General features: G+C 52.2%; 3 protein-coding genes across 4 annotated transcripts in view; all 3 read left to right on the top strand.

The window, feature by feature from the left end:
- Nucleotides 1-25,609, top strand: part of LOC134424629 (protocadherin alpha-C1-like) — a 209,378-nt gene that overhangs the window by 50,934 nt on the left and 132,835 nt on the right. The window contains exon 1 of one of the 2 annotated variants that reach the window (XM_063168513.1): nucleotides 22,006-24,539. The exons of the other annotated variant lie outside the window; for it this stretch is intronic. Coding sequence (XP_063024583.1) covers nucleotides 22,023-24,539 — 2,517 coding nt within the window. The 5' untranslated portion in view covers nucleotides 22,006-22,022. Of the gene's footprint in view, nucleotides 1-22,005; nucleotides 24,540-25,609 lie in introns of those variants that run through there. 2 annotated transcript variants of the gene reach the window in all.
- On the top strand, nucleotides 4,458-8,013 carry LOC134424984 (protocadherin alpha-6-like). The gene is made up of 2 exons (XM_063169195.1): nucleotides 4,458-7,004; nucleotides 7,948-8,013. Exons 1-2 carry the CDS (start codon nucleotides 4,458-4,460, stop codon nucleotides 8,011-8,013), a joined length of 2,613 nt encoding a protein of 870 aa, XP_063025265.1.
- LOC134424543 (protocadherin alpha-2-like) lies at nucleotides 13,636-16,250 on the top strand. Its single transcript, XM_063168347.1, has one exon. It carries the CDS (start codon nucleotides 13,636-13,638, stop codon nucleotides 16,198-16,200), a length of 2,565 nt encoding a protein of 854 aa, XP_063024417.1. The 3' UTR covers nucleotides 16,201-16,250.

Genomic DNA, 25,609 nt, shown 5'->3' with positions numbered 1-25,609 from the left:
AGAAGGGTCATGGAACACCCTGGCTAGTTTTGCCCTTTCCAAATTTGTATCAACAGTGACATTATTTCAAAAGCCTTGGGGCAATGTTCCTCTCTGCAACTAGAAAGAAATATTAACCCCCAAGCCCCAGCTTTCCCTACCAAATCTCAAATAACATTCCTGTAAATGGTCAGATTTGAATGTTACACTCATATGCTCCCCAGCATTTTGGTTTCCCTCTCAGAGCATGACATCCGTGCCATTCCCATTAAGAGATTTCTTGACATCACCTTTGAAAAGATTATTGTTAACCGGTCATGCTTTCTTCTGAGATAGTTACAGCATTGCAAAACACAATGGGTCAGCTGCAGAAAGTGTGCTGTACATGTACATGATACCTTGTACATGATACTGCCTGTCAGTGTTTTGTGGTGCTGTTGTTGCTGAGAAGGATAAGTAAACTTGAAATGGGCCTTGAAGTGGGGAGTGAATCTGTGGCCTGTGGTACTGGGTAGGGCCTGACAATTTCCTGGTGTGAGGGGTGACCTTGAGCAGTGGGAAGATCTGTCTGTGGGAACTGGAATTCCATGCGCCATGACATAAGACAGGAAATGGAGTTGATGTGTTTGTCTTGAGAATGCATGTCCCAGGATACCTAGAGGAATGAAGTAGGATGAGCAGAATGTTCTTTCACAGGATAATTTTCAGGGTCCAAAGTGTCTTCATATGCAGGCTTTATGGATCTTCAGATAGTTACATGGTTTTGAAATGCCAAAAATGCTCTTTGACCTTATGAATATCTTCTACCTGAGAGAGTCCCTTGTGCTACTGAGTGATTACCATAGCAGATGTGTAAGAGGAGATGCCATGCAGAATGCTGAATGTTGTCTGATGAACCTTTGCCTGCTTATTTTGAGAAAGGAGTTGTGGGAGGGTAGAGTTTCAGCCTGCTGTACTGGGCGTCCACAGTCACTTCCACCTTCATAGACTTTGCAATAATTGTTCCTTGCTTCTCCTCGGATGGGATCAGTAAACAGGTGTGTTGAGAAAGTGGGGGTAATCTCTGCGTGCTTGTTTCCCTTGCTTGTGCACTTGCACTATTACCCTGGGTAGCAGTGTCATGTCCCCTTGATACAGTTAACTCTGAAATGTGTACATATACATCAAACCTCCAGAGCAGCCCAGGCCTAGTGTTATATCATAGAACTATTATCCACATTTCTATGGGGATATCCACACAGTCAATATCGTGACTGCACTTGCACTTTAGCATTTGATGTAGCACTTCCACGTCTAAAGTCTGTGTGGACTGGAATCACAGCTGTGACACCACTAATCACAGGATCTTTATGAACTCTAGTATGGAGCTCCATGTTGTTTCCCTTTGAGATGGCTGAAAAGCAGAAAGCATATTCATAGTGAGATTCACACAGCTGGGAAGAGCCTGCCAAATTCTGTGCGAGTTTGCACCATTTCATAAGTTCTTTTTGCCATTTAGGAGGGGAGCTGAAGGCCTGGTTTATGCTCCAACTGAGTTTGAAGTGCTGGTCTGTCACAGTGGCACTGTGTCTGCGTACTGTGGCAGTCCTGTAAGTGGCATGGAGAAGGCCTTGAGACATCCATCAAGAGAAGGGTGACTTTGAGTGGGGAAGTTTCTTCCCTGAGGAAATGAGGACATTGTGTTGAACATGGACTGTATTATTGGGGAAGAACTGGAGAATATCTGTTTAGCTGTGGACAGGCAATTTCCAGGGGCAAGTGATAGAATATGCAAGCAGACTACCTTTAAAACAAGGCCTGGAATACACAGGGATGCTTGTCTGGAATCCTCTCAGAAGTCCTGCATATCCCCATTCCTTGGTACTCTCCATGCATTTCCTGCCAGATGTCAGACACATGTCATACACAATTTGGATCATTTGCTTTTGATGGGAAGTGGTCTTGGTGAAATAGAAGCTTCATCACATTTTGATCATGTTTGGCCAGACTTCTCTGAACTTCTCCTTGGTAAACTCCCTGCTTAATTTTGTTAGGCAGTTGATGAAGTGCCCTTCAAGAAATTGGCAAAGCTTGTGTTTAAATATAGTGGAATGGGATCCTTTGTTTTTATTCTCTCCTCTTACCAAACTGCCCATTTCTCTGTTTTGCTTCTCTTCTATTGGCAATGTCTTGGTAACAGATGTTGAAATGTAGATTGATGAATTTTGGCAGGCCTTGGGTGGCAATTTGCAATCAGTGTAAGGGTTGCTTTTCCAGCATTCTGAGCTGAGGCTGAGACAACATCTTTATCTTTCCATTGCTCCTCCTGCTTCCCCTCTGCTCTGTCCAGTGATTTCAAGGGTTTTGAAGAATGTGTGTTATTTTCCCCAATCCATGTTCCCCAGAAATCTCTAATAACACTGGGGGTAAAAAACATTATTCCTCTTTTCCCCTTCCCTGAAAAAGTTTCCATTCTGAAGAAGCAACCAGTGATGCTGCAGGTAAGTCCCTTCTAGCTAAAAAAGATGAGCGTGTGAGACAGTTGTGCTTTTGTTCCTGTTGAGTCTGAGAACCTTCATATTGGGTTGACCAAAGGCTGCCTGGATTGGAAGTTGGGCTTGTTGATCCTTATGGGTCCCTTCCTATTTGAGGTATCCTATAACTGGGCCAGCAAAGCACCACTGCTTATTCTGTTCCATCTGCTTCCCGGCGCAGTGTGAATTAGCGACAGCAGTGATGGATGGAGGGGAGACCCTCATGTGTTTTTCAGAGTGGATGTATTGGGAGCTGAGGGGATATTCTTGGGGGAAATGCCATGGTATTACCTTTGCAGCTTTGGCTGGGTGGAGTGTGCTGCAAAGTGAGAGAGATTCCATTGGGACTAATGCCCCTGGATAAGGTGCTGAGTTTTTCTGGCAGAGTATGTCAGCCTGGAAAGGAGAAGCAAGAGCCTGGCTTTCACTGTACATGTGATAAATAAGGCCAGAAATGTAGATCTCAGGAGCTGTGGTGTTCCCCTGCTTTCTCAGCCTTTGTGGCACATTGGTGTACTGTGCTCCAATGATGGTAAGCTCCCATTTGGAAGAGTGTCCTGAGCTGATTTGGATCTTTGAGACCTTTTTGCACAGGCATTGAAGTAGCTGGGTCTTGGGCTTGTGTTTCAGAGTGTGGTGAATTCTCTTTGTTGAGAGGAAAGGAGCTGAGATTGTGGTCTTTTAGCTGGAGGAGAGATGAAGCAGCCCTCTGTCTGTTTTGAATAGCCTGGAAACCAGGGCAGCTGTTCCTCTTCTGGACAGATGGAATATGGTGGGGAAGAGGAATGAGAGCTTGCTTTCATTCCGTGCTGCATGGTGAAAGTGATGCAGTCGCATAGAAACATGTTGTGTAAGGAAACAAAGGAAAGGCAAAGACAAAAGAAGAGAAGGGACAGGACAAGGAAGAGAGGTGGAGAAGAAAGTGAAGGAGAAAGCAATGCAGGCCAGGAAAAGAAGCAAAGAACCACAGCAACAAAAAAGCAATAGAAAGAAGGAATAGTGAAAGAGTGAGAAACTGAAAGAGAGATCACTAGAGTGTCACGGACAATATCATTGTACACTGGAAGGGAGGAGGGCAAGAAAGGAGGACATCAAGGAGAAAATAGACGGGAAAAGACAAAGGTAGAAACGTGATGGAAATTAATGACACGAGGATGGAATGAAGAAAGGACAAAGAAGGCAAAGAAATAAAACAGGAAAATGACCCGAAAAGCATGTACGGACTGTACCTATAAACGCAGAACGGAGCAGTTCCCTAAGAGCCTCTCCCTTGGTTAGAGCACCTCCGGCGCTGATGGCCCGAATCCGGCTGGATGGTTGGCACAGCGGCGCCTGATATGTGAGACCTGGCAGCAGAGTGAAGAGATGAGAATGATGGAAAGAGAACGATAATGGAATAAAATGTAGGGAAGGAAGGGGGAGAAAAGTGAAAAAAAAAAAAAAAACGAAATACAAAAAAGAAGAAAAACAAAAGCGAAGGACGTGTGATGTAATAAAGAGAGGAGGAAAAAAAAGGAAAGGGAAAGACAGAGAGACGGTGAAAGGCAGAGAACAGCGTCAAGAAATCAAAATGAAAAAATTAAAAGACGGAGGAAGGTAAGGTATATTTGCAAGCAAACGCCAACACAGGAAAAATGAAAAGAAAAAAAAACCCCGAAACCAGAGAAGAAAGCAGGAGAAGTGGATCAAATCACGGCAGAGGAGATGACCATCCGAGGCGGCGGCACGGGTCCTGTTGCGATGGGTTTGAGGCGGCGGAGCAGCGCACGGTGTCGCTGCAGGCTCAGGAACGGGTCCGTGTGGGCGTCTCCGCCCCGGTGCGGCGGAGAGCCCGGCTGTGAGCGCGGGGGGGCGGCTCGGGCCGGGCAGCAGAGCCGGTGCGTCCGGGCGGCGGCGGGGAGCCGTGTGGGGCCCGGGCCGGGGCCGGCAGGCAGAGCGGCGGCGGCGGGCAGAGCGGCAGGAAGGATGGTGGAGCGTTGTTGTTTGGCGGTGGTGCGGGTGCTGGTGCTGCAGGCGGCCTGGGCGCTGTCGGGCGGGCAGGTGCGCTACTCGGTGCCGGAGGAAGCCAAGGCCGGCACGGTGGTGGGCCGTCTGGCGCAGGACCTGGGCCTGGAGGCGGGCGAGGCGGAGGCGCGGCGGCTGCGGCTGGTGGCGCCGGGCCGGCGGGCGAGCGTGGAGGTGAGCGGGGCGAGCGGCGCGCTGCTGGTGAGCTCGCGGCTGGACCGGGAGGAGCTGTGCGGCAAGAGCGCGCCGTGCGCGCTGCGCCTGGAGGTGCTGCTGGAGCGGCCGCTGCGCGTCTTCCATGTGCAGCTGGAGGTCACCGACATCAACGACAATGCCCCCGTCTTCCCCGCCGCCCGAAAAAACCTCAGTTTATCGGAGAACTCCCCTCCTGGGTTCCCATTCCCACTGGAGGGCGCGTCGGATGCGGATATCGGAGCGAACGCGCAGCTCACGTACACACTCAGCCCCAGCGAGCATTTCTCTCTGGATTTACAAAAATCGAATGATGGAAATATTGAACCCGAACTGGTTTTAACGAAATCTCTGGACCGCGAGACAATTCCCGTACACAGGTTGGTGCTGACGGCGAGTGACGGGGGCCGCCCGTCTTTGTCGGGGACAATGGAGCTGGTGATCTACGTGCTGGACACTAACGACAACAGGCCCCAGTTCAACCAGTCAGTGTATAAAGTGCAGCTGCCGGAGAGCGCTGCGGTGGGAACGCTGTTGACGAGGGTGAACGCCACGGATGCAGATGAGGGACAAAACAGTGAACTGACATACACCGTGACGAACTTTATTCCCCCGAGTGGAAAAGATGTGATATCCATCAATCCGAATACCGGAGATATTCTTCTTACGGGTGCCCTAGACTTCGAAGAAGCCAAGGTATTTAATTTTCGTATTGAAGCGAGTGACAAGGGAACACCTCCGCTGTCGGGTCACTGCAAGGTGGTGCTGGAGGTGTTGGACGTGAACGACAACGCGCCGGAGGTGTGGGTGACGTCGCTGTCGGTGCCGGTGCCCGAGGACGCGTCGTTGGGGACGGTGGTGGCCCTGCTGAGCGTGTCGGACCGGGACTCGGGCGAGAACGGTCGCGTGCGGTGCTGGGTGTGGCCGGCGTCGCCGTTCGGTCTGGAGGCGACGTTCGCGGGCTCGTACTCGCTGGTGCTGCGCGAGGCGCTGGACCGGGAGCGGGTGTCGGAGTACGAGGTGGAGGTGCGTGCGGAGGACGGCGGGGCGCCGGCGCTGCGCGCCAGCCGCGGGCTGCGGGTGCCGGTGTCGGACGTGAACGACAACGCGCCCTCGTTCGCGCAGGCCGTGTACACGGTGCTGGCGCGGGAGAACAACGCGGCGGGCGCGGAGCTGGCGCGGCTGTGGGCGCGGGACCCGGACGAGGCGGCCAACGGGCGCGTCAGCTACTCGGTGTGGGACGGCGGCCTGGGCCTGGGCGGCGGCGGCGGGGCAGCGGGGTCCTCGTCGGGCGGCAGCGGGTGGCGTCCGGCGTCGAGCTACGTGTCGGTGGACGCGGAGAGCGGGCGTCTGTGGGCGCTGCAGCCCTTGGACTACGAGGAGCTGCAGGTGCTGCAGTTCGAGGTGCGCGCGGTGGACGCGGGGGAGCCGCCGCTGAGCGGCAACGCCACGGTGCAGCTGTTCGTGCTGGACGAGAACGACAACGCGCCGGCGCTGCTGCCGGCCGCGGGCTCGGCAGCGGAGGCGGGCGGCGCGGCGGCGGCGGAGGCGGCTTTGGCGCTGGCGGGGGCGGGCTCGGAGTCGGGCACGCTGTGGGCGTGGGCGGCGTGGGGGGCGCCGGCGGGGCAGGTGGTGGCCAAGATCCGCGCCGTGGACGCCGACTCGGGCTACAACGCGTGGCTGCGCTACGAGCTGTGGGAGCCGCGGGGCAAGGGCCCGTTCCGCGTGGGGCTCTACAGCGGCGAGGTGAGCACGGCGCGGGCGCTGGACGAGGCGGACGGGCCTCGCCAGAGGCTGCTGATCGTCGTGCGCGACCACGGCGAGCCGGCGCGCTCGGCCACGGCCACGCTCAGCGTGTCGCTGCTCGAGGCCGCCGAGGCGGCGCTGGCCGCGGGATCCTCGTCGTCGTCGTCGTCGTTGGCGGCGGTGTCGCGCTCGGCGGCGGGCGTGGAGCTCGGGGCCGGGGCGGCGAGCGCGGCCACCAACGTGTGGCTGGTGGTGGCCATCTGCGCCGTGTCCAGCCTCTTCCTGCTGGCCGTGGTGCTGTACGGGGCGTCGCGCTGGGCGCCGCGGGCGGCCGTGCTCTCGGCGCCCGGGCCCACGACGCTCGTGTGCGCCAGCGAAGTGGGCAGCTGGTCCTACTCGCAGCGCCACAGCCGCAGCTTGTGCGTGGCGGACGGCGCTGCCAAGAGCGACCTCATGGTTTTCAGCCCCAACTTCCCTCCGCCGCCGCCCGCTCCTGCAGCCAAGGACGCGCAGCCGGAGCCCTCCGCTCTCCTCGACACGGTCAGTGGCATTGCTGTGTTCGCCTTTACTGTTTTGTTTCCCTCTCTCCCACATCTACCCATTCCGTGGGCACTTCCTTTTTTGTAGCTTGGCTCCGCCCCCCGGTCCCGAGAACCTCGTAATACTGGCTGAATGTTAAAAATCTTTACGGCACCTTTATATCTGCTGCTGCCTCCTTTCCGGGTCCTCCCAGCTGTTTCCGAGGTGGGGAAATGTGTTCTGGCAGCACGCTGCAGTTTACTGACCGTAGTTGAGGTTTTATGCTTCGACTGCGAGTTGTTCTCTCTTACGTTTGCTCTCCCGTAGAAAGAAATCTCTGTTGATTGTGGCATTAGGGCTGCCGAAGTGTCAGCTCTGCAGACAACGCTTTTGCTCGCTGGTGTGTAGCATTTTAACCCGTTCTTACTGAAGGAGATGAAGACACACAGGCTGTAGTGGTGACAATCCTCCGGGCATCATGTGCTACTTAACTGCCTTTTGATTGCTGATTGTGCTGGTGTCAGCATTGTCAGAAACTGGGCCCTCTTTCTCCCCAGTGCAAGTGGTGCTGAAAAGCTCCAATTGAGGCCTCAAAGTGTTCTCTCCCCATGGTGTAATTTTCCCACAGTGAGTCTCCCAGCAGATTGATGTAGTACCTGGCAAGGCCTTCCTGGGCTTTTCCTGTGTTCTTTTCCCAGCGGGTTGATTTTCTAGATAGCATTATTAACTGTTTACATAGTGGTTGGAGATTCAGGGTCAGTGTAAGGAAAGGAATTTTTTTTCAACAACCCACTCCGCCCTCAAAATCATTCTATGTACTTTTGTTCATGGCTGGAGATTGACACTTGCCTCTCAATGTTCTTTCAATATTTGTATTACCACTGGCAGAGTTTTAAATTATCTGAAAACATTCTCCTAAAAAAGACACAAATACATCTGTATGGATCTTATCTCTTACACTATTGTGCTCATCAGCATTTGTTTTTCCCATCAGATCATGAAATCAATGCTCATTGTCATTGGAGATATCCTGATACCATGTCTACAAATAGATGTCTAACATTTCAGGAGTGGTACTTGCAGGTGATTAGGATTTCCATCCAGAATAGCTGAAGCATTAGAAAACACAAAGGGTTAACTATAGGGAGTCTGCTGAGCACAACTTATGTGTATGGGGGTTTTGTTCTGTCATTGATGGAATTGTTGTAGACTTGCATTCCTGACCAGAGAATTGGCACAATTTACACTGTCTTGTTATGATATTCTTGGAATATTTGTATTAGGAGCCACGTTCTTTCAAAAGCCCTGGAAAGTTACCAGCAAGAATAAAGTCAAGCAAGCAAGCACCAAAATCTCTAATAACAAAACCTGAAATATGAGTTCTCCTACAGAAACTGTATAATCCTTTACATTGGAGTGGTTGACAATGATCGAATTACTCTATCACAACATGAAATCAATGTCATTGCCATTTGAAGTTATTCTGACATCACCTTTAGAAAGAGTAGAGTTCTGGGCATGGTCTATGTGATACCATCTATATGGTTTTCATGGTGCTCTCATTGCTGGTAATTGCTACAGTGAGTAGCAGGTTTTTGCTACATTGAGTCCTGTAGTAGCAGTAATTGCTACAGTGAGTCTTGTGGAGGCAAAGGAGGCAGTGACAGGTTGCAGAGGTGAATGGGGCTGTGGCATGGTGCAGGCTGTGGCCATTTCCTCATATCAAGGATGACCTTGAGAAGTGAGATTTGTCTGATGGAATTGAAGGTCCTTGGGAAGACCATGGACCATGTCATGAGACAGTCCTCTGGGTACTACTTACTGTGCTTGTCACTGTTGCTGACTGCTGATCATGCTGGGATTTAATGTGGTTTCTTATGAAGAACTCTGTACTCTTCTTTGACTCTCATCCATAAGAGAGGTGGTGCAAGATGACAATTGTGACTTCATTGTTCTCTCTCCTCATGATGTAATTTCTTCCACTTGCTTGGCTCAACAGAGTCATTGTGAAAGCAGGGAAGTTCCTAAACACTTTTCCTATGATCTTTCTCCAAGTATATTTTTATTCTAGTTACCAGTAGAAAGTGTGCAGGCAGAGAAGCATCATAAAGTGTATGTTTTCTTTTTTTTTTGTCTTGCCTTTCTGAAGTGGATTGCAGCTGGATCATCCTGTGAGGTGGCATGACCATACACTGTCCTGTTTTCATGTTCTGTTAATATTTGCATCAACAGCCACACCCTTAAAAAATCCCTAGAAACTCCATTAAAAAAAAAAATCCCCACAACACCAACAATTCAACCCAACACCACATTTTCCTGTGCAGTAGGTATCATTGTTGGCACTGGAGTATTTTTCAGCATTGGGTTGGTCTTTCACAGCAGGCTGTGAATGGCCATTGCCTTTAGAGCTGTCCTGACAGCACCTCTATGAACAGTACTCTCCAAAGTGGGTAATGTTTCCATCTGAGACTGGGGAAGCCACAGGAGCTGAGGTCAGTGGCACTGAGTAGAACCTGACCATGTCATAATATGAAGTGTGACCTCCCAGTCTGTGGGAACTGGAAATCCTTGGGAAGACCATGGGCCATGTCATAAGAAGACAAGAATGCAAGATTATGTCCTTGTCTTGAGAACACATCCCAGAAGAGGGAATGGAGGATGCCTGGATAAAATGACAAGGCAGGATGGGCACAGGTTTCCTTCCCAAGATGCATTCGTGATCTCCTAAAAGTATGGAGTTGAAGGCCTTCTGGGTATTGAATTAATCCTATGGGAGTTTACTGCCCATCATGTCCTTTGAGGTTATGAATATTTCCCATCAGAGAGAGTCCCTTGTGCTGCTGCCTGTCTGAGGCAGACAAGGCATTGGGAAAGAGGGTGTGGCATGCAGACTGCTGACTAATTCCCAACGGACTTTTTTGATTTTTGTTTTGGACAACGTTTTCTAGGAGGGTAGCGCTTCAACCTCCAGTTCTTGTGTATTGGTGGGCATCTATAGTGGCTTCCACAGCCACAGATCTTTCCATGATGGTTGCTTGGTCCTCCTCAGGTTAATTATTAAGGGCACATGATAATGTGGATCTCATTTTTGTGCATTTAACTTCCCATACTTGTGGACTTGAAAATTTACCCTTGGTAGAAGTTATGTGTCCTGTGGTCACAGGCGGCTCATTCTATGTCTGACATACATACAAAACTCTCCAGAGTGACCCAGTTGTGGTTCTCCATGGTACAAATTCTCCCATCCAGCTGATCTTATGAGGTGCACTTGTGCTTTGGCATTTGCTCTCATTCTTTCCAAGTGCAAAATCCATGTGTACTGGGGTGAGAACTGACATGCCTTTATGTTATAAAGTTCTTAAGAAGTCACTTCATATGTTCTGTGATGCTTCCCCCAGAGATTGCTGAAAAGGCATAAACCGTGAAGTATATGCAGGGGAGAAGAATCTGCCAGACAGATTTTGGGGGGCTTCATATCCGTGCATGTGTTCTTTGTGCTAATTGTAAGGGAAGGTGAGGATATGCAAAGGACATTCTTATAGCAGGTTTTGTGGTATTGTGAAAGAGATTCTGCAAGTGGCCTCAGGAATGGCCTGGGCATGTGTTGTGATGAGGGTGATCTTTAGCAGGGAAGGGTCTTTCCTAAGGGAGATGGTCTTTAGAACACAGTTTGTGTCTTTGGTGAAGGACTGGAGAATGTGTGCTTAGGTGGAGCTGCCATTTCCCAGGGTGTGATACAGAAGATTCTAGTAGAAAATGTCAAGAAGAGGCTCCACAGACATTACTAATACCTGGGATTTCTCCAGCTCCTCAAAAGCTTTGTTTATCCTTGTGGTCTTTTGTTCCCTCCATGTGTTTCAGTACAGCAGAATTGCATTATTTGGCTTTGTTATCCATTCTCACCAAACCCTCACAGTCTTGTTTTTCTGTCTCTCATATCAGCAATGTTTTGATAATACCAGATAATATGAGATACTGAGCTTTGGCACCTGGATAGTTGCAAACATTCAGGTAGTTTTCTCTCGGTGTGTAGGATGACTTTTCCATGCTCCTGAGCTGAGGCTGATTTTGGGATAATTTCCTTCCTGAGCTTTATGGTGCCTCTCCCCCATGATAGAAGCTCACATAGGAGCACTGTGCTTTGCCCAATGATTTCAAGGCTTTTCTAGAATGCACGTAATTATTTTCTATCCATGGTTCCCAATAGTCTCTGTTAGTGTTAGAAGCAGTTTCCTGCTCTGAAAATATTTCTTTTCTGATGAAGCAAGCAGTGATGCTAGAGGTAATTTGCTTCTTGCTGAATAAGATGAGTCAGAGAGACAGCTGTACCTTTATGCCTATTTGTTGTGTTATCTTCATCTTGGATTGACTGAATGTGCCTAGATTGGGAGTTGGTCTCAACACTTCTTGTGGCTTCCTTCCAACTTGAAATATTCTGTAATTCCTAGGTTGCACCAACAAAGCCGCACAGTCTGCTCTCACTTCTTTCTTGCTTCTTCCAGCATGGTTTGAGCAGTTGGCAGCAAGCAGAGATGGAGGAGGGCCTCTAATGTATTTCTCAAAACAGATGTGTTGGGAGTGGGGAGCTTGTTCTCAGGGAAAATGCTGTGGGTATAGGTTCATAAATATTTCTGGTTGGATCATGGTATTGAGTGAGGGGTATTCTTTGGGGGCTACTGCCCCTGAGTATGGAAGTTCTTGCTCTGTATTTTTGGGCAGAGCTTGTCTGACTGAGAGGAGAAGCAATAGCTTGTCATTCATCAAGCAGGTGGAAAATGAGGCAGGAAGAGCAGCTCTTCATTGAAATACGTGAAGAATTCTTAGGAACTGTGGTTGCACTGTGTTTTTTCAATGTTCATGGCAGAATGGTGTGCTGGGCTGTGATACATTTGAGCTGTGAAGTGAGAGGATTTCATAGATTGTTTGTGCTTATTGGAGTCTGTTAGCACTGATGTCAAAGTACTCGGGGATTGGTCTCCTGATTCCAAGGGAGGTGTATACTTTTTTCTGGTGAAGTGCAGCTGTCCTTGGTCATTGCCTTGCTGTGTTATTGCTCTTTCAGGAGGGCACTGGAGTCTGAGGAGTGTGGGTTTCTTCCTGATGGGGAGGGAAGGGGAGACGTGGTGTAGGGATTATCTATTTACTTGACTTTTTCTGGAGGAGGTCAGGACAGTTGTTCCTCATGAGGAGGCATGCAAGGTTCCCATGAGCACTCTCATCAAAGGGCAGGTCTCTGATGCATGAAGAGGATGATGTAGACATTTAGAGATCATTTTGTTTAGAAAAAATTTGGTAAAGGGGGAAAAGCATGGACACAAGAGAATTCAATGAGGACAATGTAAGGCATGAAAGGAAAAGGAAGAGAAAGAAGATAAAGGTAAGTAAAGGAATAAGGAAGAAAGAGGAAGGAAAAGGAACTTCACGTCAAGAGTCAAGCAAGGAAGAAAGAGAGAAATAAGGCAAGAAGGGATGACAGAGGAGATTATAAGCATGCATCAGCATTTACTCTACATGATCTCTGCAGTCGAGGACCTCTTTATCCTCGGCACTGAGGAGCCCTGTGCAAGCCTCCATGAGGAGTGATAAGGAATAAGAGGCTTTGTGTAACTGTATATCTGCCCTCCATGGTGAGAATGATTTAGTCACCTAAAAAATAGTGTATTAAAGAAAAAGAGAATAGGCAAAGAAGAAAGAAGAGACAGCGAGAGCAGGACAAGGAAAAGAAAAGAAAAAGAGAAAAGAAAACAAAACAATGAAAGAATGAGAAAGCAATGGAGAGAAAAGAAAAAAGATAAAATATTAAGTTTTCTAACATACAGCAATGTTATCTCTGTACACAAAAAAGGGGGATGAGGTGGGAGAGAAACGGAAAAAAAAAGAGAAAGGATGGTGACAAAGAGGAGAAATCAAGAGGGGGTATATCAAGAAATTACCAGCATACACCTCCGTTTCATTTTAACGCTGAATGGCCACCTGTGATCTCCCCATTGGCTACAGTCCCGTGCGAAGGAGATGACGTCCTGTAATTAGAGCAAATGGTTCCTACATTGATTGCCTCGATCAAACCATGGGAAGTCACCGGCAACTTGTCGTCAGAGTTTTAAAAGACGTGGATAGAAATAAATTATGAAGGGAAGTAAAAAATGGACAGGCAGGGCGAGAAAAAAGTAGAGAAAGAAGAGAAGAAGGAAGCGAAAAAGAAGGAAGAACAAAGAGAGGGGCAAAAGAAAGAGGTAAAAAAGAAAAGAAAAATGTAAAAAAAAGAAACTAAAAGAGAAGATAAGGAATACAGAACTGAAAGAAAAAAGGAGATATGAAAAAGTGTAATAAGAAAGAAAATGAATATGATGAAGCACGGTGAAAAAACAAAAAAAATGGAGACAGAAAGACATAGAGAGAGGGAGAGGAGAAGAACGCAGAAGAGAGATTACCTTAACGGAGCGGGGGCACAGGCGCTGTCACGGAGCGTGTGAGGCGGCGGAGCAGCGCACGGTGTCGCTGCAGGCTCAGGAACGGGTCCGTGTGGGCGGCTCCGCCCCGGTGCGGCGGAGAGCCCGGCTGTGAGCGCGGGGGGGCGGCTCGGGCCGGGCAGCAGAGCCGGTGCGTGCGGGCGGCGGCGGGGAGCCGTGCGGGGCCCGGGCCGGCAGGCAGAGCGGCGGCGGCGGGCAGAGCGGCAGGAAGGATGGTGGAGCGTTGTTGTTTGGCGGTGGTGCGGGTGCTGGTGCTGCAGGCGGCCTGGGCGCTGTCGGGCGGGCAGGTGCGCTACTCGGTGCCGGAGGAAGCCAAGGCCGGCACGGTGGTGGGCCGTCTGGCGCAGGACCTGGGCCTGGAGGCGGGCGAGGCGGAGGCGCGGCGGCTGCGGCTGGTGGCGCCGGGCCGGCGGGCGAGCGTGGAGGTGAGCGGGGCGAGCGGCGCGCTGCTGGTGAGCTCGCGGCTGGACCGGGAGGAGCTGTGCGGCAAGAGCGCGCCGTGCGCGCTGCGCCTGGAGGTGCTGCTGGAGCGGCCGCTGCGCGTCTTCCATGTGCAGCTGGAGGTCACCGACATCAACGACAATGCCCCCGTCTTCCCCGCCGCCCGGAAAAACCTCACTTTATCGGAGAACTCGCCTCCTGGGTTCAGATTCCCGCTGGAGGGCGCGTCGGATGCGGATATCGGAGCGAACGCGCAGCTAACCTATACACTCAGTCCCAGTGAGCATTTTAGCTTGGAAGTGAAATCCAAAGACGAAAATAAAATCTCCGTTCTGCTCGTATTAACGAAACCTCTGGACCGCGAGACGATTCCCGTGCACAGGTTGGTGCTGACGGCGACGGACGGGGGCCGGCCGTCTCTGACGGGCACCATGGAGCTGGTGATCTCGGTGCTGGATGTGAACGACAATGCGCCCCAGTTCAACCAGTCGTTGTATAAAGTGCAACTACCGGAAAATACGTCTCCGGGAACTGTATTTTTCCAGCTAACAGCGACAGACAAAGATGAAGGAATTAATCAAGAAATATATTATTCTTTTAGCGATGCAGTTTCTGCCAAAATTCAGGACCTTTTCAAAATTGACGAAAAATCTGGGGAAATACGGACTGCCGGGGAGCTGGATTTCGAGGACGTTCAGTCATATGACTTGGAGATTGAAGCAAGAGATAAAGGGACACCCTCGCTTTCGGGTCACTGCAGCGTGGATTTGAAGGTTCTGGACATGAATGACAACGCGCCAGAGGTGTGGGTGACGTCGCTGTCGGTGCCAGTGCCCGAGGACGCGTCGTTGGGGACGGTGGTGGCCCTGCTGAGCGTGTCGGACCGGGACTCGGGCGAGAACGGTCGCGTGCGGTGCTGGGTGTGGCCGGCGTCGCCGTTCGGTCTGGAGGCGACATTCGCGGGCTCGTACTCGCTGGTGCTGCGCGAGGCGCTGGACCGGGAGCGGGTGTCGGAGTACGAGGTGGAGGTGCGTGCGGAGGACGGCGGGGCGCCGGCGCTGCGCGCCAGCCGCGGGCTGCGGGTGCCGGTGTCGGACGTGAACGACAACGCGCCCTTGTTCGCGCAGGCCGTGTACACGGTGCTGGCGCGGGAGAACAACGCGGCGGGCGCGGAGCTGGCGCGGCTGTGGGCGCGGGACCCGGACGAGGCGGCCAACGGGCGCGTCAGCTACTCGGTGTGGGACGGCGGCGTGGGCGTGGGCGGCGGCGGGGCCGCGGGGTCGTCGTCGTCGGGCGTTGGGTGGCGTCCGGCGTCGAGCTACGTGTCGGTGGACGCGGAGAGCGGGCGTCTGTGGGCGCTGCAGCCCTTGGACTACGAGGAGCTGCAGGTGCTGCAGTTCGAGGTGCGCGCGGTGGACGCGGGGGAGCCGCCGCTGAGCGGCAACGCCACGGTGCAGCTGTTCGTGCTGGACGAGAACGACAACGCGCCGGCGCTGCTGCCGGCCGCGGGCTCGGCAGCGGAGGCGGGCGGCGTGGCGGCGGCGGAGGCGGCGGTGGCGCTGGCGGGGGCGGGCTCGGAGTCGGGCACGCTGTGGGCGTGGGCGGCGTGGGGGGCGCCGGCGGGGCAGGTGGTGGCCAAGATCCGCGCCGTGGACGCCGACTCGGGCTACAACGCGTGGCTGCGCTACGAGCTGTGGGAGCCGCGGGGCAAGGGCCCGTTCCGCGTGGGGCTCTACAGCGGCGAGGTGAGCACGGCGCGGGCGCTGGACGAGGCGGACGGGCCTCGCCAGAGGCTGCTGATCGTCGTGCGCGACCACGGCGAGCCGGCGCGCTCGGCCACGGCCACGCTCAGCGTGTCGCTGCTCGAGGCCGCCGAGGCGGCGCTGGCCGCGGGATCCTCGTCGTCGTCGTCGTCGTTGTCGGCGGTGTCGCGCTCGGCGGCGGGCGTGGAGCTCGGGGCCGGGGCGGCGAGCGCGGCCACCAACGTGTGGCTGGTGGTGGCCATCTGCGCCGTGTCCAGCCTCTTCCTGCTGGCCGTGGTGCTGTACGGGGCGTCGCGCTGGGCGCCGCGGGCGGCCGTGCTCTCGGCGCCCGGGCCCACGACGCTCGTGTGCGCCAGCGAAGTGGGCAGCTGGTCCTACTCGCAGCGCCACAGCCGCAGCCTGTGCGTGGCGGACGGGGCTGCCAAGAGCGACCTCATGGTTTTCAGCCCCAACTTCCCTCCGCCGCCGCCCGCTCCTGCAGCCAAGGACACGCAGCCGGAGCCCTCCGCTCTCCTCGACACGGTCAGTGCCACTGCTTTCATTCCCCTGTCTGCTCATTTTTATCCGCCCTAATGAGAAGCTGGTGGTTTGAACCCGGGCTCCGTTCTCACGGCTTGCGGATCTTGGATGGTTTGCGGGTCCTTAAGAATGACAATTGCACGTTTACATCCGTCACCGCGACCTTGCTGGAGCCCCCAGCTCTTTCTGAGGGGCTCCAGAATAAGGCAGCATTCGCGAGGAGTTACTGTAGGCAAGTGAGGTTTGGTCCCCTCAATGTGAGTTGTTTTGCTCTAGAGTTAAATTACGTTTCTGTGCGACAAGGGGTGCCCGGCGATGAGACATTTGCAGACAGCAAGGGGGTTCTATTTTTCATGTCTAGCATTGGCACCCCATTTGGGTGAAGGAGTTCAAAACAGCCAGGCTGTGTTGGTGACAGACTCACATGCGCTGTGCATACCCCCCCCCCCCGCCTTGATTTTCCTGATTGTTGCCCGTGCTAGTGTTCTTTTTATTTTTTTTAATTGAAAACTGGCATCATCTTCTTTAGATGTGGTCGTGTTGAAGGCATGATGCAAGGTAAAAAATGGATATTCAAGGACAAAAGTTTGGTATTATCTTTCTGTTATGAGACTCATTTAGAAAATAGGGTAGTTGTGGCAATAGATTTCCTATGATCTTTTAGCAATATCGTGTTGCTCCGGTTATTTTAGTATAAAGTGTTCAGGGAGAAGAGTGTGACCCGAGGTATGTGTTTAAAGAAAAATTTATTTGTTGTTTTTCTGCTCTGCATGTTCTGAGGATTTGCATTTCTGACCAGAAATGTAGTGTAAAGTACATTGTAATTTTTTATATCCTCTCCAAATTTGCATTAAATTTCACATCAATGATCAAGACTTAAAAGGACTTTAACAGTGGAAATCTTCACTTCTGTAATGAACAAACAAACAAATAGCCCTCAAAATCCAAGAATCACCTTTCCCCACCAATTCTCAAATAACATTCTCCTACACAGGCACTATCATGTATTAGAGCAGTGTCCTTGCCACAGTTTTGGTTCTTCCTTGGAGCACAAATTCAAAGCCATTGCTGTTTAGAGGTTCCAGCATCAACTTTGAAAATAATATTCCCATCAAGAAGCATTATAAAGCATGAGGTGTCAGTAGCAGAGCATCTCTTATACACTGTGGTGATGATACCTGGGTGATGTCCCTGGGTTTTTACCATGTGTCATTGCTGGGAAGGATAATCCATTGTCATGTCTAACCTGTGTTAGGAAAGGAAACTGTGGTCTGTTGTATAGTGCACGGCCTGGCCTGTTTTGATTTGAAGGATGACCATGAGCAGCAGAAAGACTTGTATGGGGAAAGTGAAAATCCTTGGGGAGACAATGGATCATATTAGAAAATATCAAAAGGTTATGTATTTGTCTTCAGAACACGTCTTAGAATGGGGGAGTGAAGGATTTGTACAGGAAAGGTTGACAGGATGACAACAGAATGTTTCGTTGATGTTTTTTTCCTGCTTCCTAAGGGTCTGGAGTGGGAGGCCCTCCTGGTAATGAGATGAGAGTGTGATACTGAAACGCCCACAGTGTCTCTTGCATTTAGGAATCTCTCCACCAGGGACTATCTCTGCTGCTGCTGCCTGCCTGGTGTAGGCCATGTGTTGGTAAATGTGGGAATCCTTAACATCAGAGGGCTTTGGGAAAGCTGCAAAAGGCAGGCCTCAGGGACAGCAAACCTGCGATTAGAGCTAAGCAGTAGCCATGAGATTTGTCAGCAGAAAAATGATATAAGAAGTAGAAAATTAAGGACAAACAGAACAATGGTTTGTATATTAACACGTGTCTAGAATAACTCCCTAAGCTACAGAAAAGTATATCTAGTGAGATATTAGGAAGTTCTAAGCTTAATAATGGAGCTCTGTGCATTGTGTTTTAAGCCTTGAAAGAAGGTATTGTATTGGAAATAAATAAGCATTGTTTTAACTATTGCTTATAGTGGATGGATAGAACTACTGTCAATATGCTTTTGCTCTGTGTGATAGGTCAAAAAACTTTTATAGTAAGTTTTAACATTAAGTTCTTTGACTGCTGCCTGGGATGTGAACTGCTGGCATCTTCCCACTGTCATAACCATGTAATGAGACTGATGCTGGAAAATCAAACAGCTCAAGGCACGTTCCCCAGCAGTCCCTTCCTGTTTGTGATATGTACCGAGACCCCAGCCGGTGATAGTAAGAGCTGGTGAGATGGAGAGTGCTGAATGTTGTGTGATGAACCAGCTTTTTCAGGTTCAAGGTTTCAAGATGTTGTGGGAGTGGAACACTTCAACTTGCTATCCTTGTGTAATAGTCTCTCCAGGTGTAGATTTCCCATGATGATTCCTTCCTCCTCCTCAGGTGGGATTTACAAAGAATTATTTTATTACATGTGGTTGTAATCTTTATGCGCTCAACTTCTTTTAATTGTGCACTGCACAAGTGGCCTCAGTAGAGATGGTATGTCCTGATGTCACATGTGGATCATTCTGATATCTGCAAGAACACCCCAAAACCTGCATGATTAGCCCAGTTCATGTGGTGCAAGCTTTCCCTCACGGCTGACAATGTGAGTGCTCTTGTGCTTTGGCACTTGCTGTGTTCTCTTGGAGGAACAGATCTGTGTGGACTGGGATCAGAGCTGTCACAGCTCTAATCACAGAATTTCTATGAACATGCACCACTGTGGCCTTTCTACCCAAGGTTACTGAAAAGGTGCAAAGAATTCACAGTGAAGATCATGTAGCTGGGAAGAGATTTTAGACATCCTGTACATCTTTTTTGGTGATCATAAAGGAAGATGAGGAAGGGCCTGGATCACATGCTGGGTGGGGTTTACAGACAGGGCATGTTGCTGGGGTTGAGCAATATTCGGTATTTTGGGAGTCCTGCTGTGTATGACACTAAATAAAGACTGGACCTGTGTGATGGGGAGGGTGAATTTTGGTGGGGAGGAGTGTTGCCCCAGGGAAAGGTAGATGCTGAGTAGAACAGGGCCTGCAGCATTGAGGAGGAACTGGAGAATGTCTGGTTAGCTGTGGAGATCTCATTTCCCATGCATTTTGATAGAGCATACCAGTAGAAATCCTGGTGAAAATGCCCCCCACATAGTGCTGCTCTTCTGGGATCCTCTCAGGACCTCCAGCAGATCTCCGTATTTTTGTTTTCTGTTGTTCCCTGTGATATTACAGCTTATGAAGTGAGTTGCCATACATGCCTTGAATCACTTGTCTTGGATGTGGAATTTTCTTGGTAAAAGAGAAGACTTTTTGAAATTTGTGTCATTCTGCCAGGCTTACTTGGGACATGGCATCAGTCATCTCCCTGGTCTTGGTCTTCTAGCTGGCACTAAGGGACACTGTCCATTAAAAGAAGTACTCCTGGTCCTGGAGTTTTTTCTGAAGAATTAACTGGTGGTGCTACAGGTGAGTTACTCCTACCAGAAGAGGCTGGTAGGTGTGTGAGAGACAGGTTCCTGTGATGCCTTAAGTTTTAGCTTTACAGAGATATCCTCCATATTTTCCAGATTCTGTACTGCATTTTTAATATTTTCCAGATTCTGTACTGCATTGGTATATAACTCTGAACTTCATGTGAAGTGTTAGCAAGTTCTCCTCACAGTTCAGTCAGACAAAACAATCCTTTTCCAGCCCCAGAGCTAAGGACAATGTTGCAGGTTCTAGCCCAAGAAGTGTAACCAACAGTGAATTTAGGAGAGCAATCTGGAAGGATGGGACTGACTACATGACCTGGATCTATAATTGAACAATTAACGCCAATATTTAAACAGACCAAAAATTATAAAAGTGAGAAAAGTCATGACCCACCATCCGTCTTGGGTGTAGCCTTGGCCAGGCTCCTGTAATGCCCAAGGTGCATCCTTTGAAGGCCTTTTAATAAATCCCTACTTTATTCCTTTAGCACTGTCTAGCCTCTGTTCTATGCAGCCTCTCAATGCATCACCTGTTCAGCTGTGGTATGTTTGGATCAACTAAATATTGCCTGAATCGAAATTCCAGTAGGCCTGGAGCACCACTATGTGCTCTCATTTGATTCTGCTGCTTCCTGGCACAGGGTGAGAAGAGGGAAGGAAGGGCAGATGGAGAAGTGACGTTAATGCTTTTCTAGGAGTAGATGTGCTGGGCATGCAGAGGATGCTTTTAGTGACAGTGCCGTGGTGAATTTTGTAATAGCACTGCAGGTGAAAACTAAGTCAGTCAGAATTACTCTCTGTCCAGGTAAATGTGGCATGTGGTGTTATCATGGATTGTTTTGCAGTGGTTTTGGAGGATTATCATGTTGGACTCTGATGGGTTTGATTTTGTAGAGGAGAGACTCCCTTGGTAACTTGGACTCTGGAGCCTTTTTTGCATTAGATGTCTGCATGGGTGGAATGTTCTCTGATGTAACAAAGCTGTACTCTACGATGTGATTGCTTTGTTGATTTATTTCTTGGGTCCTTGAGATGACTGAGGGCTCCAAACGTGGATTGGATCCTGAAGGGAGAGGAAACTGCAGGTGCATGGTAGGGGAGGAATAGAAGGCTATTCCCTGTCATGAGGAATGAGAGGTGGGAGTGCCCTGTTCCTAAAGCATGTTGGTGCTTCATGGTGTGATGGTGTAGCTATTTTTAAAACATTTCCTTAAGGGGAAAATACACAATAGAAGATTCAAGGATGGCCGCAACAGACAAGGTGAGACATGGAAAAAGCAAAGAAGAGAAAGATAAAACGGGAGACGAAAAACGACAAAGGACAAAAGAAGCAATGGAAGGAATCGTTGCAAGGAAGAAGAATGAGAAAATTATTCAAATGACATGTTCATTGCTAGTATTTGATAAACATTTGGAGAGAATATTAGTAAAGGAAATAGAACCACATAAGAGATAAAGACAGAAAATGAGAAGGAGGTAGTAAAAATATTACAATTAAGAGCAAGAAGAAGACATGGGGAAAGAGAACCAGGAAATAGAAGGGAAAGAGTCAAAAAAGAAGAGAAAGATTAGCAGAAGAAAATTAAGGAGACAAGGATATATGAAGGATGGCGACTGTACAAGAAAAAATTGGGACAGAAAGGCAGAAAGGAAGTAACAAAGAAAGAAGAGAATCAAAGCAAAAAGACGGAATATAAAGGACCTGATCTGCAGGCACCAACCTTATGTTTCCACGCTGAGCAGAACTGGTCCGGAACAGCCTTTCTTTGGCTGGAGCACTGCGCCCCGGCGCTGATATAGCATAATTAGCGCTGATAAACTCCAACATCGATGGTCTCCAGGGCGGTGCAGGAGGTCACGGGCCAAGCGCCGGCGTGGGTAAAGAAGAGCAAAGATAGAAAGGAAGGCTAAATGGCATAAAGATTAGGGCAAGGCAATAAAGCAAAAGGACAAGTTGGAGTGGAAACAATAGCAAAAAACAGGAAAACTAAAAAGGAAACGTAAGAGAGTGAAGTGAAAGGCAAACCGATGAAAATCAGAGAAATAACAGGTGGTAGAAAGGAAGAAGAGGAGAGAAGGAAATTAATCTAGGCAAGCAAGCGATAAAGAAAAGGAAATAAGAAAAAGAAGAGGAGCACAGAGGAAGAGACGGCAGCGGGGATAGCCATGACCGAGCGGAGACACAGGCGCAGTCGCGGAGCGTGGGAGGCGGCGGAGCAGCGCACGGTGTCGCTGCAGGCTCAGGAACGGGTCCGTGTGGGCGGCTCCGCCCCGGTGCGGCGGAGAGCCCGGCTGTGAGCGCGGGGGGGCGGCTCGGGCCGGGCAGCAGAGCCGGTGCGTGCGGGCGGCGGCGGGGAGCCGTGCGGGGCCCGGGCCGGGGCCGGCAGGCAGAGCGGCGGCGGCGGGCAGAGCGGCAGGAAGGATGGGCGAGCGTTGTTGTGTGGCGGTGGTGCGGGTGCTGGTGCTGCAGGCGGCCTGGGCGCTGTCGGGCGGGCAGGTGCGCTACTCGGTGCCGGAGGAAGCCAAGGCCGGCACGGTGGTGGGCCGTCTGGCGCAGGACCTGGGCCTGGAGGCGGGCGAGGCGGAGGCGCGGCGGCTGCGGCTGGTGGCGCCGGGCCGGCGGGCGAGCGTGGAGGTGAGCGGGGCGAGCGGCGCGCTGCTGGTGAGCTCGCGGCTGGACCGGGAGGAGCTGTGCGGCAAGAGCGCGCCGTGCGCGCTGCGCCTGGAGGTGCTGCTGGAGCGGCCGCTGCGCGTCTTCCATGTGCAGCTGGAGGTCACCGACATCAACGACAATGCCCCCGTCTTCCCCGCCGCCCGAAAAAACCTCAGCATCGCAGAGTTGTCTGCAATGCCCGGGTCTCGATTCCCGCTGGAGGGCGCGTCGGATGCGGATATCGGAGCGAACGCGCAGCTCACGTACACACTCAGCCCCAGCGAGCATTTCTCTCTGGATTTACAAAAATCGAATGATGGGAATATTGAACCCGAACTCGTTTTAACGAAATCTCTGGACCGCGAGACGATTCCCGTGCACCGGTTGGTGCTGACGGCGAGTGACGGGGGCCGGCCGTCTCTGACGGGGACAATGGAGCTTGTGATCTCGGTGCTGGACGCAAACGACAACGCACCTCAGTTCAATCAGTCAGTGTATAAAGTGCAGCTTCTGGAGAGCGCTGGGGTGGGAACGATGGTTACGAGGGTGAATACTACTGATACAGACGAGGGAATTAACAGTGAGGTAACATATACCGTTACGAACTTTATTCCCCCCACTGGAAAAGATGTGATATCCATCAATTCGAACACCGGGGAAATTTACCTCACAGCAGCCCTGGACTTCGAGGAAGTCTGTAGATTTGATTTTCGTATTGAAGCAAAAGATAAGGGAACACCCCCGCTGTCGGGTCACTGCAAGGTGGTGCTGGAGGTGCTGGACGTGAACGACAACGCGCCAGAGGTGTGGGTGACGTCGCTGTCGGTGCCGGTGCCCGAGGACGCGTCGTTGGGGACGGTGGTGGCCCTGCTGAGCGTGTCGGACCGGGACTCGGGCGAGAACGGTCGCGTGCGGTGCTGGGTGTGGCCGGCGTCGCCTTTCGGTCTGGAGGCGACGTTCGCGGGCTCGTACTCGCTGGTGCTGCGCGAGGCGCTGGACCGGGAGCGGGTGTCGGAGTACGAGGTGGAGGTGCGTGCGGAGGACGGCGGGGCGCCGGCGCTGCGCGCCAGCCGCGGGCTGCGTGTGCCGGTGTCGGACGTGAACGACAACGCGCCCTCGTTCGCGCAGGCCGTGTACACGGTGCTGGCGCGGGAGAACAACGCGGCGGGCGCGGAGCTGGCGCGGCTGTGGGCGCGGGACCCGGACGAGGCGGCCAACGGGCGCGTCAGCTACTCGGTGTGGGATGGCGGCCTGGGCGTGGGCAGCGGCGGCGCCCCGGGCTCCTCGTCGGGTGGCAGCGGGTGGCGTCCGGCGTCGAGCTACGTGTCGGTGGACGCGGAGAGCGGGCGTCTGTGGGCGCTGCAGCCCTTGGACTACGAGGAGCTGCAGGTGTTGCAGTTCGAGGTGCGCGCGGTGGACGCGGGGGAGCCGCCGCTGAGCGGCAACGCCACGGTGCAGCTGTTCGTGCTGGACGAGAACGACAACGCGCCGGCGCTGCTGCCGCCCGCAGGCTCAGCAGCGGAGGCGGGCGGCGTGGCGGCGGCGGAGGCGGCTTTGGCGCTGGCGGGGGCGGGCTCGGAGTCGGGCACGCTGTGGGCGTGGGCGGCGTGGGGGGCGCCGGCGGGGCAGGTGGTGGCCAAGATCCGCGCCGTGGACGCCGACTCGGGCTACAACGCGTGGCTGCGCTACGAGCTGTGGGAGCCGCGGGGCAAGGGCCCGTTCCGCGTGGGGCTCTACAGCGGCGAGGTGAGCACGGCGCGGGCGCTGGACGAGGCGGACGGGCCTCGCCAGAGGCTGCTGATCGTCGTGCGCGACCACGGCGAGCCGGCGCGCTCGGCCACGGCCACGCTCAGCGTGTCGCTGCTCGAGGCCGCCGAGGCGGCGCTGGCCGCGGGATCCTCGTCGTCGTCGTCGTCGTTGGCGGCGGTGTCGCGCTCGGCGGCGGGCGTGGAGTTCGGGGCCGGGGCGGCGAGCGCGGCCACCAACGTGTGGCTGGTGGTGGCCATCTGCGCCGTGTCCAGCCTCTTCCTGCTGGCCGTGGTGCTGTACGGGGCGTCGCGCTGGGCGCCGCGGGCGGCCGTGCTCTCGGCGCCCGGGCCCACGACGCTCGTGTGCGCCAGCGAAGTGGGCAGCTGGTCCTACTCGCAGCGCCACAGCCGCAGCCTGTGCGTGGCGGACAGCGCTGCCAAGAGCGACCTCATGGTTTTCAGCCCCAACTTCCCTCCGCCGCCGCCCGCTCCTGCAGCCAAGGACGCGCAGCCGGAGCCCTCCGCTCTCCTCGACACGGTCAGTGCCCATACCTTGCTAAACCTTACTTCTTCTCTCCTTCTTCTGCCCCTTTTGTTCTGTGCCCTGAGCATTCCGTGCTGTGAGGGCGATGGCTGCTTGACAGGTGCTTAAGAAATGAAAGCACCTTTGCATCTCTCGCAGGGTCCTGTCGGAGTCCCAGAACTCCTGCTGATGGGAGTGGAAGGCTTGCTAGTGAAAAAAGGGTAGCTGCACCCCTGTGCTGTTACGGTCCGCAGCTGACGTGTCCTGGCGTGGATATGAATTTTTTTTCCCTAAAATGCAGTCACTTTTCTAAGGAGTCATCATTGCAGATAGTGCTTTTCCTGTCTGCTATGTAATGTTTCCTCTGGGGTTTAGCGTAGGAGCGCAAAAGAAAGAGGCTGTGCTGGTAACAGACCCCGGGCTCTGTGTACTGCCTTTTTGCCTTTGCAGAGTGCTGACTTTGACGGTGTCATCTGTGGTTTCTTCTCTGTCCTCATCCTCTGTAATTTTCCTCTACAAGAGTTGTAGGGACAGCTGGCCATTTGGACTTGTGGTCTAATGTATTTTCAATCGGCAGAGTGTAATTTCTCCATTTTGGTTGGTGCAAAAGAGTCCTTGTGAAAACTGGCATTGTGTTCTGCAGTAGTGGGAAGGCTTGTCTGAGGGAACTGGAAATAATCTGTAAAATCACGGTCCATGTTATAAGAAGAGAGGAATAGGAGATGTGAGGTGATGCCTTTTTCTCCGGAAATAATGTTACCATATGAGGAAGGGAGCATGCCTAGCAGGAGGCAGGATTGGCAGGGAGCGTTTCCTCCCAGGATTCTTTCCTGAATTCCAAGGGTCTGATGTTGGAGGCCTTTTGGACTTTCAGATAATATGTGGTACTGAATGGAGCTAATATGTTGCCACAGAGTCCTTTGAGGTTCTGAATATCTCTGTCCGAGACAGTTCCTTGTGCTGCCTCTTGCCTGATACAGGGAATGTGTTGGGTAACAGCTGATAACATGCAGACTGATGAACATTTTTGCTGCTGTTTTGGGGGGCTGTTGTGGGAGAGTGGCACTACAAACTGGTTTCCATGT

This window comes from Melospiza melodia, chromosome 14, assembly GCF_035770615.1.
Source record: "Melospiza melodia melodia isolate bMelMel2 chromosome 14, bMelMel2.pri, whole genome shotgun sequence".
Lineage (NCBI taxonomy): Eukaryota > Metazoa > Chordata > Aves > Passeriformes > Passerellidae > Melospiza > Melospiza melodia.
This window is presented reverse-complemented; position numbering and strand designations above follow the sequence as displayed.

Excerpts from the sequence above, each read along its gene's own strand:
- LOC134424984 (XM_063169195.1), top strand. The coding sequence starts at position 4,458 with ATGGTGGAGCGTTGTTGTTTGGCGGTGGTGCGGGTGCTGGTGCTGCAG. Across the intron at positions 7,005-7,947 it reads TTGCTGTGTTCGCCTTTACT|ATCATGAAATCAATGCTCAT; the intron begins GTTTTGTTTCCC and ends TTTTCCCATCAG.
- LOC134424543 (XM_063168347.1), top strand. The coding sequence starts at position 13,636 with ATGGTGGAGCGTTGTTGTTTGGCGGTGGTGCGGGTGCTGGTGCTGCAG.